Here is a 14,940-nt window from a genome sequence, read left to right on the forward strand (position 1 = left end):
CACTTCCCAGTTACCCCTAGAAGCGTTAAGGAGCTGGATTATCACTGGCCGAAGCCTCCATCCTGGTGTCTGATTTCATCTGATCTAATTACAAGTGATTAGAGGGTAGAGACACAGGCAGGGAGGGGCAGGGGGGAGAATCTTGTTCTCACTCTAGCCAGTCAGACAAAAAGCAACAGCATAGACACAAACCTGCTTACTGCCACAGGCCCTGTCAACAGAAGCTGCCTGCCTTGAGCTGGACGAAGACCCAAGTCAGCAGTTGGGGGCTGTTAGCTCACTTACCTTCTGCTAATGTTGGCAGTGGCTAATAGGAGAAAGACTGAGAAGGCAAAGACAACACAGCTGGGAACAGCGGGCAGAAACTCGCTTCAAGAGCCAGTAGCAAATAGACAAGATTTTCAAGAGCAACTGGGGGTGCCTAGCATGACACACCCAAAAAGGATTCGGTTTTCAAAGAAAGAAGCTTCAGCAATTCCCAAACATCAGGTCCTTCCCAAAACATCATGCAAAAAGATCCCTTAGTTGCAAATGTGTTGATCGAAACTGCAAGGTCATAACAAAACTGCACACCGTAACAAAAAGCTCTGCCCAACCACACTGCCATCTCCATGCTTCTCTCATCTCCCAGGCTAGCAAGAACCACATGAGTCAGCCGTGGGGTGGGAGACTCTCCAGAATGGATACAAGGAACCAGTGCCGACTCCTCAGCAAGAGTCCCTCTCTCCTCTCCCCATCCAGACGAGCAGAGGCACAGTGCAGTGTGAGGAGAGCACTTTGCTGTGCAAGAGCCACGTGCTTAGGAAATGAGACTAATATTCCTCTAAGATCTGCAAACATTCTTTGAGCAAAAAGCTAAATTTAGTCGTGCAGCAGTTTTGGCTGTACTCAATAGTTTCTGCCCCTTAGCCTACGTTAGTGTCCTTCCTAGCAGCTTTTGCGTTCTTCCCCAGACACAGCTACTTCCCTAGATACTTCTAGAAACCCACCAGTATTAGATCCAGAAGTTCCATGCAGAATGTCACCTGCTATTTAGAAGAGGTCAAGGTCTCCAGAGAAAACCATGTCATAAAAACAGCCAATGCTGGAGCCTTGGGTGCACCTGAGCTTGGCCAGAGCTTCTCCCAGGAGAGGAAATACATATTATAATCCTCTCCAGAGTACCCCAGGGCTGTGCTGTTCCTAGGAGGCCAGGTGGATCTGCCAGAACATGGCGGCCCCAAGATGCAAGCAGACACGCACAATGCACTGTGGGCACGTCACCTCCTGTAGAGTACATGGTGCACAAGGCAGGAGCACCCATATGGTACAGGGCACGTGGGCTGCCAGGCCGGAGCACCTGAACAGCACTAGAAGGAACCAGTCCAAAGACAACAGACAACCAAGGCAGGGGTGTCGAGGCAGCAGTAGGTCTCGCTCACGCTCTAGGGGTTAGTGGACCTATATTTGACTTTAATAGCACTCTCGGGGCTGGGATTTTCCCTCCACACCCCCCCAGCTCCCACACCAGAGTGTCCAACCTGGGGTTTCCCAACAGGCAGCATCTCCAGCCTTAGTGATAGAGCTCTGGCCCAGGGCAGACGTGGAAGGGCAGCACAGAGGACCCCGGCTGAGAAGCTGCAGGGGACGACCCCCAGCCTGGCTCGCTGGTTGGAGGCTGCTGGAGGAAAGCTGAGCTGGGGGCGGAAGGAGCCGGCGGGCCTGGGAGTGACACCTCGCAGATTAGAGAGGTATGTGGCCTGGAACCTAAACACAGGATGTGAAGTGCAGAGGAAGGGGTGGGGGAGGGAGCGCACCATTTCGGCTCAGTTAACCCCTTTGTGCGCTGGGCCGGAGCGGAGCTGCCCGCCAAGCCTCTGCCTTATGGCTCAGCACTAGGAGCATGGCTGCCTTGACCAGGGACCACAGGGCATAGGATTAACACTTTCAAGCCCTATGTGGTGGGACCGGCACGCCTCCAGGGCTAGGCAGCTGGGCTGTCCTTGCTCCTCCAGAGGCATCTAGCTCAGCCGGCATCGCCCTGCAGAGCCAGTACGGCTCTGGCCTTCCCAGCAAGAGATGCTGCCTCTCAGCCAGCTCCCTCAGGAGGGCCAGATGTGGCAGTTCCTGTCCTGCTTCCTCAAGTTCAGGGTTAGCTCTAGCAGGAAGGAGAGATAAGGGACAGCCAAAACTACTCAGTTCCCCAGGTCAGGGTTCACCAGGAAAGCCTTTTGGGGCAGCGCCAGCAGAGCTCTGGTGGATGGAGGCTGGCCAAGCTGAGGAAGATAGCCATGGCCTTGGCTGCCCAGCATGCTGCGCAGACAGGACTCGCAGCAAGATGAGGTTCGTAGGAAGTGTTCAGGCTGCTCTGAGTTTCTTGAAACAAGGAATGAGAATTTAAACCAATTTGCCTCAAGTTGGAGCAATAGCAGTGCAGGGACCAGAAAGACAAACATGTCAAGACATTGGCTCTAATTCAGGCACCTGCAACTTTCATAATGGAAAGACGAGCAATGGCAAAGTCACGTCTGCAAGGAAGGGACAGTTCAGGGACTGGTCTGGGGGCAAACATCAGGCAGGCAGGAGCCTCCTTCCAGCCAGCAGCGCCCGCATGGGATGCAAGCCAAGGGCACCCGAGCCACGTTCAGCAAGGGCCAGCAACTGGCTGTGAAAGGAATCCCAGGCCAAGGAGCAGACATGCAGGCAGCAGAAGAGCTGATCTGCACTGAAGTGGAAGGGAGGAGTCATGCAGCCAAGCAGGCAAGACTGACTCAGCCTCCCACTGCCCACAGTGCTCACCTCTGCCTTGTACATGCGGACGAGGCCCTGGTTCACCTTGGACCAGGAAGGTACGGCGCTGATGTTCCAGAGCTGGTTGGAGTGCTCAGCAAAGGGGCCCGTCTTCATCTGAAAGAGATCCAGAGAGGGGATGAGGGAGCTCGGCCAGCCAGGAAGTTTGCGTACCGGCAGTGACTCACGATCACACTCTCTCCAAGCAAACATTCCCACCAGGCGCCGTGACCCACGCAGCAACCACCTCGCTGCGCCTTCCCCTCCCTCCGTCCTTCTGCATTGCATCCTGCAGCAGCCACATCACATCAAGTAGGGGCAATTCAGCTCCCCTCTCCCTGATGATGTTAAGCCTTTTCTTGCCACGCTTTTCTTCTAATCACATCTCCCTCTACACACCTCCCTTTTAATGATTGCATTAAAAAACTCCCCGTAAGTCCCATTCCACCCCCCCCAACACACACAGTAAAACTTGGCTCAATGCTGTTCCTATTCTACCCAGAAACCTCCCAGTGCAGCACTGCTGGGCTTTCCAAGAAAATGACTCATTCCCCATTCAGATCAACAACAAGCAGCAGTGACAACCGCTGCTGCCTCCCCTGAATACAGAGGGCAGCGCAGGTTGGCAGCAGCTCCAGTGTCCGCAGCCCACTCTGCACCTGCCTCGAGCAAAGGAGGGCTGCGGGGGAGGCAGGAGCGGAGGGGACGGGGGCCATGCTCAAGTCCCGCTTTCCAAACAGTCTCCAGAGCTGTGAGTCGCCAGCTTGCAGCAGACACTGATTTTTTTCTTTTCTTTTTTCCTAAACTCCAGCCTTTCTCCTCCCAGGGAGAGGGGTTTAGAGGAGGGAAGGCAGGGGAGAAAGCTGCAGTCATGGATAGTTGCATGTAGATTCCCTGGGTAGCTGCCTCTCCTCTCCTCCATGAACAAAAACAGACCCTCAGGGAGAAAAAGAAATATAATGCAGCGACTCCAACTGAGCAAATTTCCCATGACATCAGAAACCACAAGGCCGAAGCTCACACTAAAAAGGAGCGTGGGGAGACAGGAATCTCTTGGACTCCCGGTCTCGGCTCAGGCTGGGGTTTAAACTAACTCCTTCCCTCCGTGAGCGCACAGGCCTAGAGCGAGGGTGGGAAAAGAGCTTCAAAACCAGATCTCTGTCTGCTAGAAAGGAAGAAAGGCCGATGAATCCGCTTTGGGAAACTGCTGCTGCCCTTCTGCAAGGTCTGCGTGGCATCAGTCTGCAACAAAGAAAGCAGAAGAGGAGGAAAAGAGGGGGAAAACGCTGCTCAGAGGACACGCTTCGAGCCCGCTGACCTCGGGGCTGGAGCATTGTGGGTAGCGGGTCTGTAGATCTGCCTGCTCTGAGCAGCTGCAAGGAGAGCGCAGCCCCGTCTCTGCTTCCCCTCTGCAGCCCTTGCGAGCTGGCGAATGACTGATGAGCGGCTAAGCCGTTCCTGCTCCCCTCCGCCGGCTGCGTTTTCCTTGCAGACACAAGATGAAACGCACAGACACACAAAGCATAACGCTGTCCCACAGAGCCGGTGCGTTATTAAGCACAAGGGTTTGGCGGTGGCGGGCACCTGAGCTGGAGGGTGCACGTGGCAGGGGGGGCGGGGGGGGGGACACGCATGCCGACGGGGCGCTGCACCGTGGCCGAGAGCGCAGGGCCAAGTCTCGCGTGCCGGCGAACTCGCCGCCAGGCGGTTTGTACAAAACATCTCCCGTGCACGGCAGAGCTGGCTGCGCGCGCTTCAGCGGCAAACCTGCCTCCGGCATCCCCGGCCCTTCCCTCCTTCACGTGAGCGCAGCTCGGATCAGCCCCTGCCACCGCGCTCGGCGTTTTCCGCCCCTCCCGAGCTGGGGCAGGGGAGAGCAGATCGCGCCGCAGCGCTCGCAGGCCGCTGGCCCGGCCCCGCGCTCGAGCCGGCGACGGCTCGGGCTCCGCCAGCACCTGGCACAGCCGTACCCGCGGCCTTCCTCAGCCGGGGCGCCCCGCACGGGACGCCTTTGCTATTGTCTCAAACCGGAGAGGGAGGCGAAGGGGGGCAAAAGAGGGGAAAAATTAGCTCCTTCCAGCCACAAAGGGAGAAGAGGGAGAAAAGGAGCGAGCTGGAGAGAGAAAGAGAGCGAGAGAGAGAGACGGCAAGAGCGCTGCAGTCCCGCAGTGACCCCAGGGGAATGGAGTGAGTCAGAGCAGCCATATTGAGCAGGAAATTACTCACAGACGCTGCGTTCCTGCCTCTCCGTTCCCAAGAGAATCAGCCTTTTGTAAATGGTTCCTCTGTCAGTAACTGGGGGAGGGGGACGGCTGAGGCAGTGCTTTCCTGTCAGCTCCTTCCCTTCCAGCCGAAATCCGAGCCCTCCCTTCCCAAACCTCCAAATTTAGAAGCCAGATTGAAACTGAAATTCTTGCTGCCTGCCCTTGGCTCTTAAAGCAACACGGCCGCCGGGCGCCCCGGCCCCTGCGGGCACGCCGCCTCCCGGCATCGCGGGGTCGAGGGGATCGCTCCAGCGCTGGGGATCCCGACGGGAGGGTGTTGCTTCCAACGAGCCTGGGTTTCGGTGGGTTCAAGGGCAGGCTGCTTTTGATCCTCGTTTCTTCCTTCCAAGAGAGGGCCGCTCAAAGCGAGCGTCTGGCTGCTTTCACTGCTCCATCACGCAACCCCCGCGCAGAGCCGGCGAGACAACCGGGCCGTACCCCAGCACCTCTCTTTCACGTTTACAGTATGGAAATGCACATAACCCTCCCGTTACTGCCAGCACGGCAGCTCCGTTCACAGCTCCTATTGCATCAGGCACTGCGGACACGGTCCCAAACCATTCTCATCCGCGTATCTAGGAATACCACAACGCCCCGGCACTCTGCCCCAGAGCACGCTTGGGCAAAACACGGCGACAGGAGGTGGGGGCAACAGCCCAAACCCCGGCCAGCTCAGTAAACTTCATCCTATTCAAAAAAATCAAACATTCAGGTCTAAAACCACCTTACAGATTTCCCAACAGCAGGCCAGCTCACGTAAGACTTGCTGCCGCGTCTGCGTGCGGCGCAGGGTGGTGCTCTAAGGGGAATGTTTCAGTGGGTTCAGACTGGACATCATCTCGCTGTTACTTTAAGAGACTGAGGTTTAAATATACACGTGGCAAACACCACGACACTGTAGATTCACATCCCTGAAACGTCACCCAGAGGCTGAGAAAAATATGCGCTCAAGAGAATATTCTCTTGATTAAAAGAAAATAACCCACCTTGGCTGCAGTTTGCTGAAACAAGATCTGCTCTTGTCACGTAAGTCATGTAAGATCATGTCAGTAAGACGTACTAAACCCAGTGTAGGAACTGTTGCGGTGTTTGCTCTCTGTTTAACTAACACCTTTAAAGAAGGGGAGCTTCCAACTGAAAAGCTCAGAAAAAAATTCTTAATTTATTAAAGTCTTTTAACCCCTTCTATCTTTTTTCCGTGATATTTTGTTTGTGTCGTCGTTGATTTTGGAGAGAAAGGAGGCATTAGAGGCTGTCTCAGCCCCCCCTAGTGGCAGCAACAACCTTTTCCAGCATTCGAGAGAGAAAAATCAAATTTTGAAAGCAAAAATCTTTAAAAAAGGGAGCCGTATTCCCATGAAAACAGGTTGGAAACATCCTGCATTGGATAATCCAGGTTGTTCCAATTCTTTAGCAGCTCGCACTAGGAGGGAGCAAGAGTGGGTTGTCCTACCACCAGGTGGCACTGGGCAGCTCAACTGAAGAACTAGATTCCACTATTACTCACGAATAAATGCATAGAAAAAGAAGTGAAATCACATATTAAAAACGCCTACCAAAAAGCTAACTTTCTGCAGGCAAAAGCAGCGACTAGAAGCAGTATGTGGCTGTGGATTTTAAATGTTACGTCTCATCTGTATACTGCAGAATTTTCCACAAAGTGTCACAAGATTTGTATTTTTCAGGGTAGTGCACTGTAAGTATATTACACAGCCCCAAATTAAAATAAATCTTAAAGCGTCTTGGCTCCTGCTCCCAGTGAGGATGAAGCAAGAACAGATTTCCTGTCCTCATCTTTGTCTCTTCAGCCAGCCCCTCTTTACTACCCACGGCACAATTTAACTCTGCATACAGAGTTAAATCCTATGAGCTGCTAGGTACGAACAAACTGTACCAAATTCAGTAGGACTTGACTCAGCACCTCCTGGGGTTTGGGCCAAAGGCTCCTCTGAAAACTTTCGACATGAAAGGCTAAATTCATATTCTGTAACCTCCCTTCTCATCTCATCACCAATTTAGGGAGACGAGGAAGGGAAAAAGCAAACAGAACAAAGGGGAAGAACTGCACTCTATCCTTCAGAATGCATCACATCAACTCTTTCTTGCCAGAGACAAGAAATCCCTCACCAGAACAGAGCACGTGCTTCTTGCTCTCCCTGTCCAGACCTTGCAGCAAGGGGGACAGTACAAACAGGCAGGTCATTCACTGCAGCAGAGGGCGGGAAGCTGCAAACTCCCTCATTTAGAAAAGCTGCCTGTGGACATCGAGTATCGCCAGTCCCTCGCCCAGGGACCCTAGAGTCCTTGAGCAAAAATATGGTCCTGATAGTGCTGCCAGCTGGGGTAACCTCAGCACCATCTCCTCTTAAGAGTTTACAGAAATGCACATTTTTTGCAACTTGCGTGGCAGAGTCTGGCCAGGTCTGAAGGACACCAAGTTGTGTGGAGGTTTGGGAGCCTGCCGCAAGGAAGGGAGGGCCAAACGGCTGGAGGGAAGGGAGGTTATCTCGGCAAGCACAGCCATTTTGCAGCTCCTGCTTTATCTTCCTAGCACACATGCAGGCACCAGTCTGCTCCATGCGAGTTCCCACTGACTGATCCAAATGATGATCCAAGGTTATTTGTTTGCTCTTGTTAGAACTCCCTTCAAGAGCAATCCACAGCCCATCTAGCTTAATTATACTTTCCTCTCAACATCCCTGCTCAAATCATTCAAGGAGAGCACCTCAGACATGCAACAACAGCTCCTCCACGCAGTTCCATGAGAGCAAACAAGCAAGCAAAGGAGAAGAAAAGGCAAAGGAAGAGAAAGCCACAGCCAAAGCCAAGTGTCTAATAGCAAGAGCACTTCCCTGGGGGACAAACTTCCCAGTCCTCACCTCTGTAATGAAGAGGATGCACTCCAGGAACATGAAGTCCTTGTGGTTTTCATTTACCACCTTCTCATCGACAAAGTGCCGAGGCTCCAGATTTGGATGGTCTAAAGAGTAAAAGAATATCGAAAGTAACCTGTATAGCACCCCCTCTTCCGAGGGGGGATTCAAGCAGTCAGGTCTTGTCCTGCCCCACCTCCACAAGAGACATGAACCTCCCAACAGAGGTTTTCAGAAGTCAGCACAGAGCTGTTCCCTTCCAACTCATCTCCCAGCTCCTACTCCAGTGCCTTAGCAACAACATCAACAGGTAAACTCACCGGGGTGGAAAATGTGTCTTCCGGCAGCAAAAACACTATTCTCCTTTAAAAAAAAAAAAACTAGCAAGCATTGCAAAGTATGCAATGACATATGTACTGTACAAGGTAACCTTCCATCTCCCAACCTAAGCAACCAGCTTTATTTGGAAAGCAGAGAACAAAATTTTTGAGCCCCAAGCAAACTCTTCTGCTGTATTATACATAAATTGGACTTATTTATATTTAAAAATTAGTGCCAAGCCTCATCATCCCTGCCAGCGAGACAAACAGGAGAGAGGGCAGGCTGGGACAGTAGAAGACTTTTATTATTACCTATTAGTTGGGAACTGCCCCATATGAAGGGTAGAAATTGGAAGTCGTCCAAGCCCCACACACCCTGGCTGCCAGCAGGTTCCATCCTGTAGGTCTTCTGAAGTTTCCGCATCACTTCTAGGTACCTGAAACAAAAGGAAGAAAGAAGAGTGAAGACCAGGTAGGCTTTTGGACTGCAGACACCACATCTAGGCTTCTCCCTCTGTGGAACAAGAGGGAGACTCAAACAGACAGACCATCTACTCTTAGATGGCCCCAAGCCCATTTTTTTGACCCCACAGAAGAGCCTGATCAGGTTAAATTGTTTTTCAGACTGAATTCTCTAAGAAAGCAATGCCAGAGGTTTTTATTAGCCACAGTGTCTTATGTTGGTGCAGACCTTCCCCCACTCCCACTGTTATTTGAGAATATTGATACTTCCCTTCAATAACTTCCAAAAGAGCTCAGAAGGCTTTCCACCGTATGGCAACTGCCACTTCCAATTTTCAAGTGGAAAATTAATGCAAGGAAGAACCACTGAGGGAAATCATTTCAGGTGGAAAATTAATGCAAGGAAGAACCACTGAGGGAAATCACTTCCATGCCACCAAACAATGCTACATCTGGGATTAGACGGACTCCAAATGCCCATTCCACTGGTTTCATCACTATCAACTCCACCTCCTGGGCGGGAAACACATCTAAAGGAGCAGCGGAGGCCTGCTAGTTTCATAATTTTTTTTTTTTTTAATGCCTGAAGAGACATTAGATCATCTGGTCAGACATTCCCGTCTATCACTAACCACAGAACTTCACCCAGATACCTCTGCAGAGCTTGATATCTTGCATTCAACTAGAACAACTTTCCAGAAAGACACCCAACCTCTAATAGACAAGGTGCCACCAACCTCTTTGGAGACAGTCACAATGGGTAACGATATGTTCCATTAAAAAGTACATCTGCTGCCTAATTTTAATTTGTCTACATTTATATTCAAACACAGTTTTCTTACTCTGCCCTTCTTCCCTAGGCCAGCAAGCTCTTCAGCACTCGTGTTCTCTATTATGCAAGCACCTTCGCAGAAGGACCTTGATTTTGCCAGATCATGCCCCAGGAGAAGGATCTTCATACAATTTCTTATTTCCAAATGGATGCTGATGGGGGGAGAAAGGGCGCACAGTCTGCCCAGACTACAGGAAGAAACTTAGGTACGGAACAGGTGGTAACATCTTACACATCTCAGACAGCTGGAAGGGCCACTGTCAGATCTGACCCCAAATGGCCCAGTGCTTCCAGCCCTTCTCTTCCCATTATCTCACCTGTTAAACACTTTAAAGACAATGGCCATCTGGTCATCCACTCTGAGAACACCGATTTTGCAGAGGCAACAGAGAAAGGCCGCAAATGCAGCTTCGTGCCCTGAAGTTAAAAAAGATGAAGAGACATGACACAGGTGTTTCCAGTCCCTGGGACAAACTTTGTGCAGGCACCACAGTGGCTCTTTAGAAACCACAACAGCCACATTCCCAGGGCAAAAGCCCCAGCCAGCTGTCCCTAAGGCGCTGCCTATTAGCGACTTGAGTCAAGAACATTTCATCCCCACACAATACCCAGCCAAAGTGCTTTCTAGACATTTGCAAGATGACTATTAACTCCAGGAAAGAAAGAGGATAGTTTTTGAGGAAAAGTAGCTCCAACATTGGGTGTGCTGGGAGCAAGGCAGGGCCTTTCCCAGGAGCTCAGCATAGCAGGGGAAGTGGAGCACTGCAGAACCACCTGCGCTGGGGATGCGGGAGAACCTCACACCTGCAAGTAAACAGATTCCCTCCCGCTTCAGAAAGACCTCTGTGTCAGAAGGATGCAGACACCACGCCAGTGCTGGGAGCAGTCCCTCCCAGAAGGCAGTGGGATCAGCGGCTGGGGCTCTGCAGTTCTGTCCTCCAGTCAACAGCAAGGAGAAAAAAAAGCAACCACCAAAAACAGAGCAATGTCCTTTAGTGGAAGGGACCATAGAACAAGGGAGAGTACAAGATAAGCAGCTTCACTCTATAAAGAAAGATAGTTGCCCGTTTAGAAACAAAGCGCACCTGCGGTCTAGCCACTGGGATCTAAGACATGGGCCCCTGGCTGAGGACACACAGGAGGGGAGGAAAGACTGAATTTTATTCCCTGACCCGACAAAATCCTAGCCACTAGGTCCCATTCCAAGGACAACATCTCCCCCTGGTGCCAGCGAGCTGTAGCTCTCCCGGCAAGGCACTGCTCAGCCTCTGCGCTTCATCCTTTCACCCATTTCCAAAGTCATGTTTCCTTGCTCCCGCAGTGTCCCACTCTCCTGCCTTTTGGTGAGGACATCCTTCTCAGCACCCTTCTTGGAGTAACCATGTGGTTTCACAATGACTGCTCTGGATTTACATCTAACTAAAACCACTGTGGTTACCCCAGCCTGCAATTCCGTATTTTCTTAGGTAAAAAACGCGTCTGCATTCAGATTTTAAAGCCCCTATTTAAGCAGTGACACCACTCAAAGGAAACATCAGAACTCAAGCTACTTCCCGCTGAACACAAATTTGTTTCCCACTCTAGTTCTAACTCAAGCAATTACATTTTCTCCCTCCAAACTGCCTATTGCAGATCAGCCGTGCAGTACTGCTATATGTGATAAAGCAGCTACCAAAGTTCACGCCAGAATGGCTTGCAAAGCTTGATTCAAACTTCACTTTGAGGTCTTTGGAGGAGGCACGAGAAGGGTGTCATAGCTCTAGCGCAGCCTCTTTAGTCAGAAGCCCACACTGGCCTTAGGGTGAGGAGGCCCAGGAAGGAAGGTGGGCAACTTCTGGCCTTTATATCAAGTTGACACGAAAAACAGTGGCTATAATGTATTTCAATAAACCCAGCATCAGGCTCCAAAGGGCAGCTACCCTAGGGAGTCCAACTTCGGGCAGCCTGCGTGCCAAGGTACCTGTGCCATAGTCAATGCGGGTGGAGTTCCCCACGGATTCCTTCAGGTACACAGCTACCTCTGGTGCAGCATCAGCCAGATGCTTGGGGATCACCGTTGCCACCAACTTTTCTGCTTCCTGAAAGACATAAAAGACTCCCCTCAGCAAGCACAGATCTGCCGCAGTCCCCAGGAGCAAGACATCCTCTGCTCATACAAAGCGTTGCACAGCAAGGCAGAGGGGGAGTTGCACTGGTGCACTCCTACAGCACCCAGGGCCAGCCTGACAGAGGAGAGAACTCTCCTATTGGAGAGGACACCTCCATAGAGCAATTAGGGGAGAGCTTCTCCTGATGCTTACTGGGGACACATGCAGCGTGCAGGGAAAAAAGGACTTCAGCATCCAGGCACATCAGCCCAGGTACCCACCGAGTCATCTCAAGGATGAAAGAGCAGCAGACCACCCACAAGCACATTGTTGCCTGGACTCTGCCTCTGCCACCTCCAGAGCTCGGTGCAGGGCAAGTGCTCTGAGCTGAAGCAAGTCAGGCAGTTTCACAACCTTCCTCTGATCTTCTGTGTCACCATCAGCTAGCAGACACAGTGAGCGGTTATAGCAAAGGAGTTCCTTGGAATGACGTTCAGAGCTTGGTAACCCAGCCAAGAGCATTTACATGGAGCCTCTGCTCTCATAAGAGGTAAAGATAGCACCAGCTCAGGAATAAGTGATGTCTATCAAGAGGTGGATCACTCCGCTACTTATCAGAGATTGTGCAACTGCTCTGCAGACTGCCTGGCTACCACAGAGGGATGCAGCCATTCTGCTACCACTGCTGGCTGGACACACTGCTTTTCTGTAGAAGCTGCACTTGGCAGTATGCGTGAAAGACATGCTCACCTGATCTAGTTTGGCATACCAGGTCCTGAAGGCTTTGTTCCCAAAGCGAGATGGTTGATCCACTGGTGGAGTTTCATCGATCCATCTGTCGAGGGTGTTCAGAAGAGCCACCAGCTTTTCAATGGGCTATGGAGACAAAGAAGATGAGGGGTCACAGTGACACAAAACAGAGCAGTCCCTCAGGCTCTGATATCCTTGCCCTGGACTGGGGTCATTAAAGCCAACGCCATTCTTCCCAAGGGTGGACAGTAGGAACAGGACGTACCAATCCTCCCTGAAATGCAGAGGGGACAGGCCAAACCTCCCTTCCCTCAGAAGACCAGTCTAATACAAGACGCAGCCTGAGGTAGGCTCTCCAGTAGCCCACGCAGCCTTTCATGAGCTGCAACAGCACCATACTCTAAAACCTCTAGCAGAAGCGCTAAAGCAAGCTCCTCGGTGTAGGACATACAGGACTGAGAAGCAGGGGCAGACAAAGTGTTACCTAACAGACATCTCCAACACAAAACTGAGGAGCTGCATCTTTACGGTCCTATACGTCCCATGGGATACAGCACAGCACTTATAGTTTATCCTCATCGGTGGCTAGTAATGCGATCTTGCACATATACGTCCCTTCTCAGGGCCTCTAATCTTTGTCCTGAGGTGTCTCTTAGGAGCCAGGACTAACAGAGATGGTCTTAGTGTTTGTACAGCACCTCATACAGCAGGGCCTAACCTCAATTCAACCTTTTTAGCATGATTCCCGTTGCTTCAAACTTGTACCAGCTAGACCGCTAAGCGGGCTCCAACCCAGTGTTAGAGCACAAGTGCACGGGACACCTAGCCAATATGTGTAGACAACATACAACGCATCCCTAGGAAGAGACAGCCTGGTTTACCCACCAGTGGTCTCATCAGAGCAAAGATAAGAACTATGCGGACCTCGGGAAATGCCCCAGTAAGACCACAAAGCTGATGGGAAGACAAAGGAAACAGCAAGACAACAAAGCTATCTTTCCTGGCTCCCCCCCCCCCCCCAGTGCCAGAAGAAGTGAGGAGCCCGTGTAGGATGTAGGAGAGGCACAATCGGGAAGAGGCACTGCCATAGCCACGAAGAAAAAGAAGAGGGGAGGTGCGGAGAGCAATAGGCCACACAGCACAGCATCTCAAGCTCTACTGTCACTACCAGGATTGGCTCCTGCCTTGCCCATACAGCTGGGGACCAGCTATAGCACCATGTGCTAAGAGGAGGTACCACAGCAAGATCAGCATTCAAACCAGAGGCAGCACTTCAAGCAGCTCCTAGCAGTTTTAGGAGGCTCTGCCGACAAGCAGTCAAGCAGGCCAGAGGGTCTGGGATTCGCCTCGCCTGACTCGAAGGAGCTGGAGAGCCATCAGCCGCTGCAGCAGCTGGCCAGGCCCTAGGCAACGTAGGCTCCACTGTCTCGAGAGGGGATTCCTCCATCAAGGGGACAAAAAGGACAGCAGAAACGGAGGCTCGTTTGACTTTGCTGGAGGCATTGACCGTGTGAAGCTGGCTGGTCTCCTGGGCTGTGGTTCAATTCTTCATGCTGCCTGCCGGGAGGACAAGGAAAAAGCCGAGCCCAGCAAGTTTCTAGCCCTTGAAGTGCCACTTGAAGGGGGCGGGGGAGGAGAGACAGACAAGGCAGAGCCATGCTGCTGCTGAACCAGCCACAAATTGCTCCCCATCACCTCTGCTCCCAGGAAGACAGAGAGGAAGGGTCTCGTAGCAAGCTCAGCCTCCTGCACAGACAGCAGCTCCTTGGAAGCTGAGGATGTGGTGAGGGTAAAGCACAGCAGGAGCAGGGATCAGCCAGGGGAGAGATCCACCCACTCCAGAGGGATCTCGGCAACCTGGCTGTCGAGCAGGCTACAGGCTGGGACAGAGGCTGGGACTCAAGCACACCAGGAACATGAAGGACCCCAAGCGCAGGTGTGCCAAGGGAGGCAGCAGGCCAGAAGCACTGGGTGCCCTTGTGAGGGTGCAAGCTGGAATCAGTAACCAGCTGGCGTCCAGGATTTGTGCAGAGCGAGGCAGCGCAACCCCCTCGGTTTCGGCTCCCTGCTGCCCCACATGCTGCACAAACCCAGCATCTCCCCACTGCAGGTCAAGTTTGGAGTCAGCTCCACCCCTGCCTGGCTACTGCGCTCCCCTCCAATTAAGCGACAGCGTCCTCAGCACTGGGTTGTATTAAATAATTAAATCGCGCTGGTGATTTATCCCCCGGCAGCAGCAGCAGCAGCAGCTCATTATGAGCAGCTCCTGTATTTCAAACCCCTCTCACCGAGCGCTCCGTGCTGCCTCGATAAATGGCTGGCAAGAGCTGCCTCCTTCCCCCTCCCCAGATCTGCCTGCAGGCCTTGGGGAGCGCGAGGGAGAGTCGCACCTCCCCTTCCCCGCTCGCTTGCTCACTTTAAAGGGATTAAAAAGCCCAGCCCCGCTGAACACGGGAGAGCAGGACCCAGCTGCCGGCTCAGCCATGCCAATAAATAATTAAAGAGATGTGGCTTGTTTTGGGCTCGAGGCCCTTTGAAAAGGGGGTTATTAAAAGAAGCAGCTTCCCATTGTCCAGCAGAGGA

General features: G+C 52.2%; 1 protein-coding gene across 3 annotated transcripts in view; it reads right to left on the reverse strand.

The window, feature by feature from the left end:
- The window catches only part of PTPA (protein phosphatase 2 phosphatase activator), a 28,297-nt gene that overhangs the window by 5,911 nt on the left and 7,446 nt on the right, over positions 1–14,940 (reverse strand). For all 3 annotated transcript variants that reach the window (XM_068915057.1, XM_068915059.1, XM_068915060.1), the window contains 6 exons: positions 12,358–12,483; positions 11,481–11,598; positions 9,838–9,937; positions 8,539–8,663; positions 7,913–8,013; positions 2,779–2,886 (listed from right to left, as the gene is read on the reverse strand). In XM_068915057.1, coding sequence (XP_068771158.1) covers positions 2,779–2,886; positions 7,913–8,013; positions 8,539–8,663; positions 9,838–9,937; positions 11,481–11,598; positions 12,358–12,483 — 678 coding nt within the window. The remainder of the gene's footprint in view (positions 1–2,778; positions 2,887–7,912; positions 8,014–8,538; positions 8,664–9,837; positions 9,938–11,480; positions 11,599–12,357; positions 12,484–14,940) is intronic.

This window comes from Struthio camelus, chromosome 20, assembly GCF_040807025.1.
Source record: "Struthio camelus isolate bStrCam1 chromosome 20, bStrCam1.hap1, whole genome shotgun sequence".
Lineage (NCBI taxonomy): Eukaryota > Metazoa > Chordata > Aves > Struthioniformes > Struthionidae > Struthio > Struthio camelus.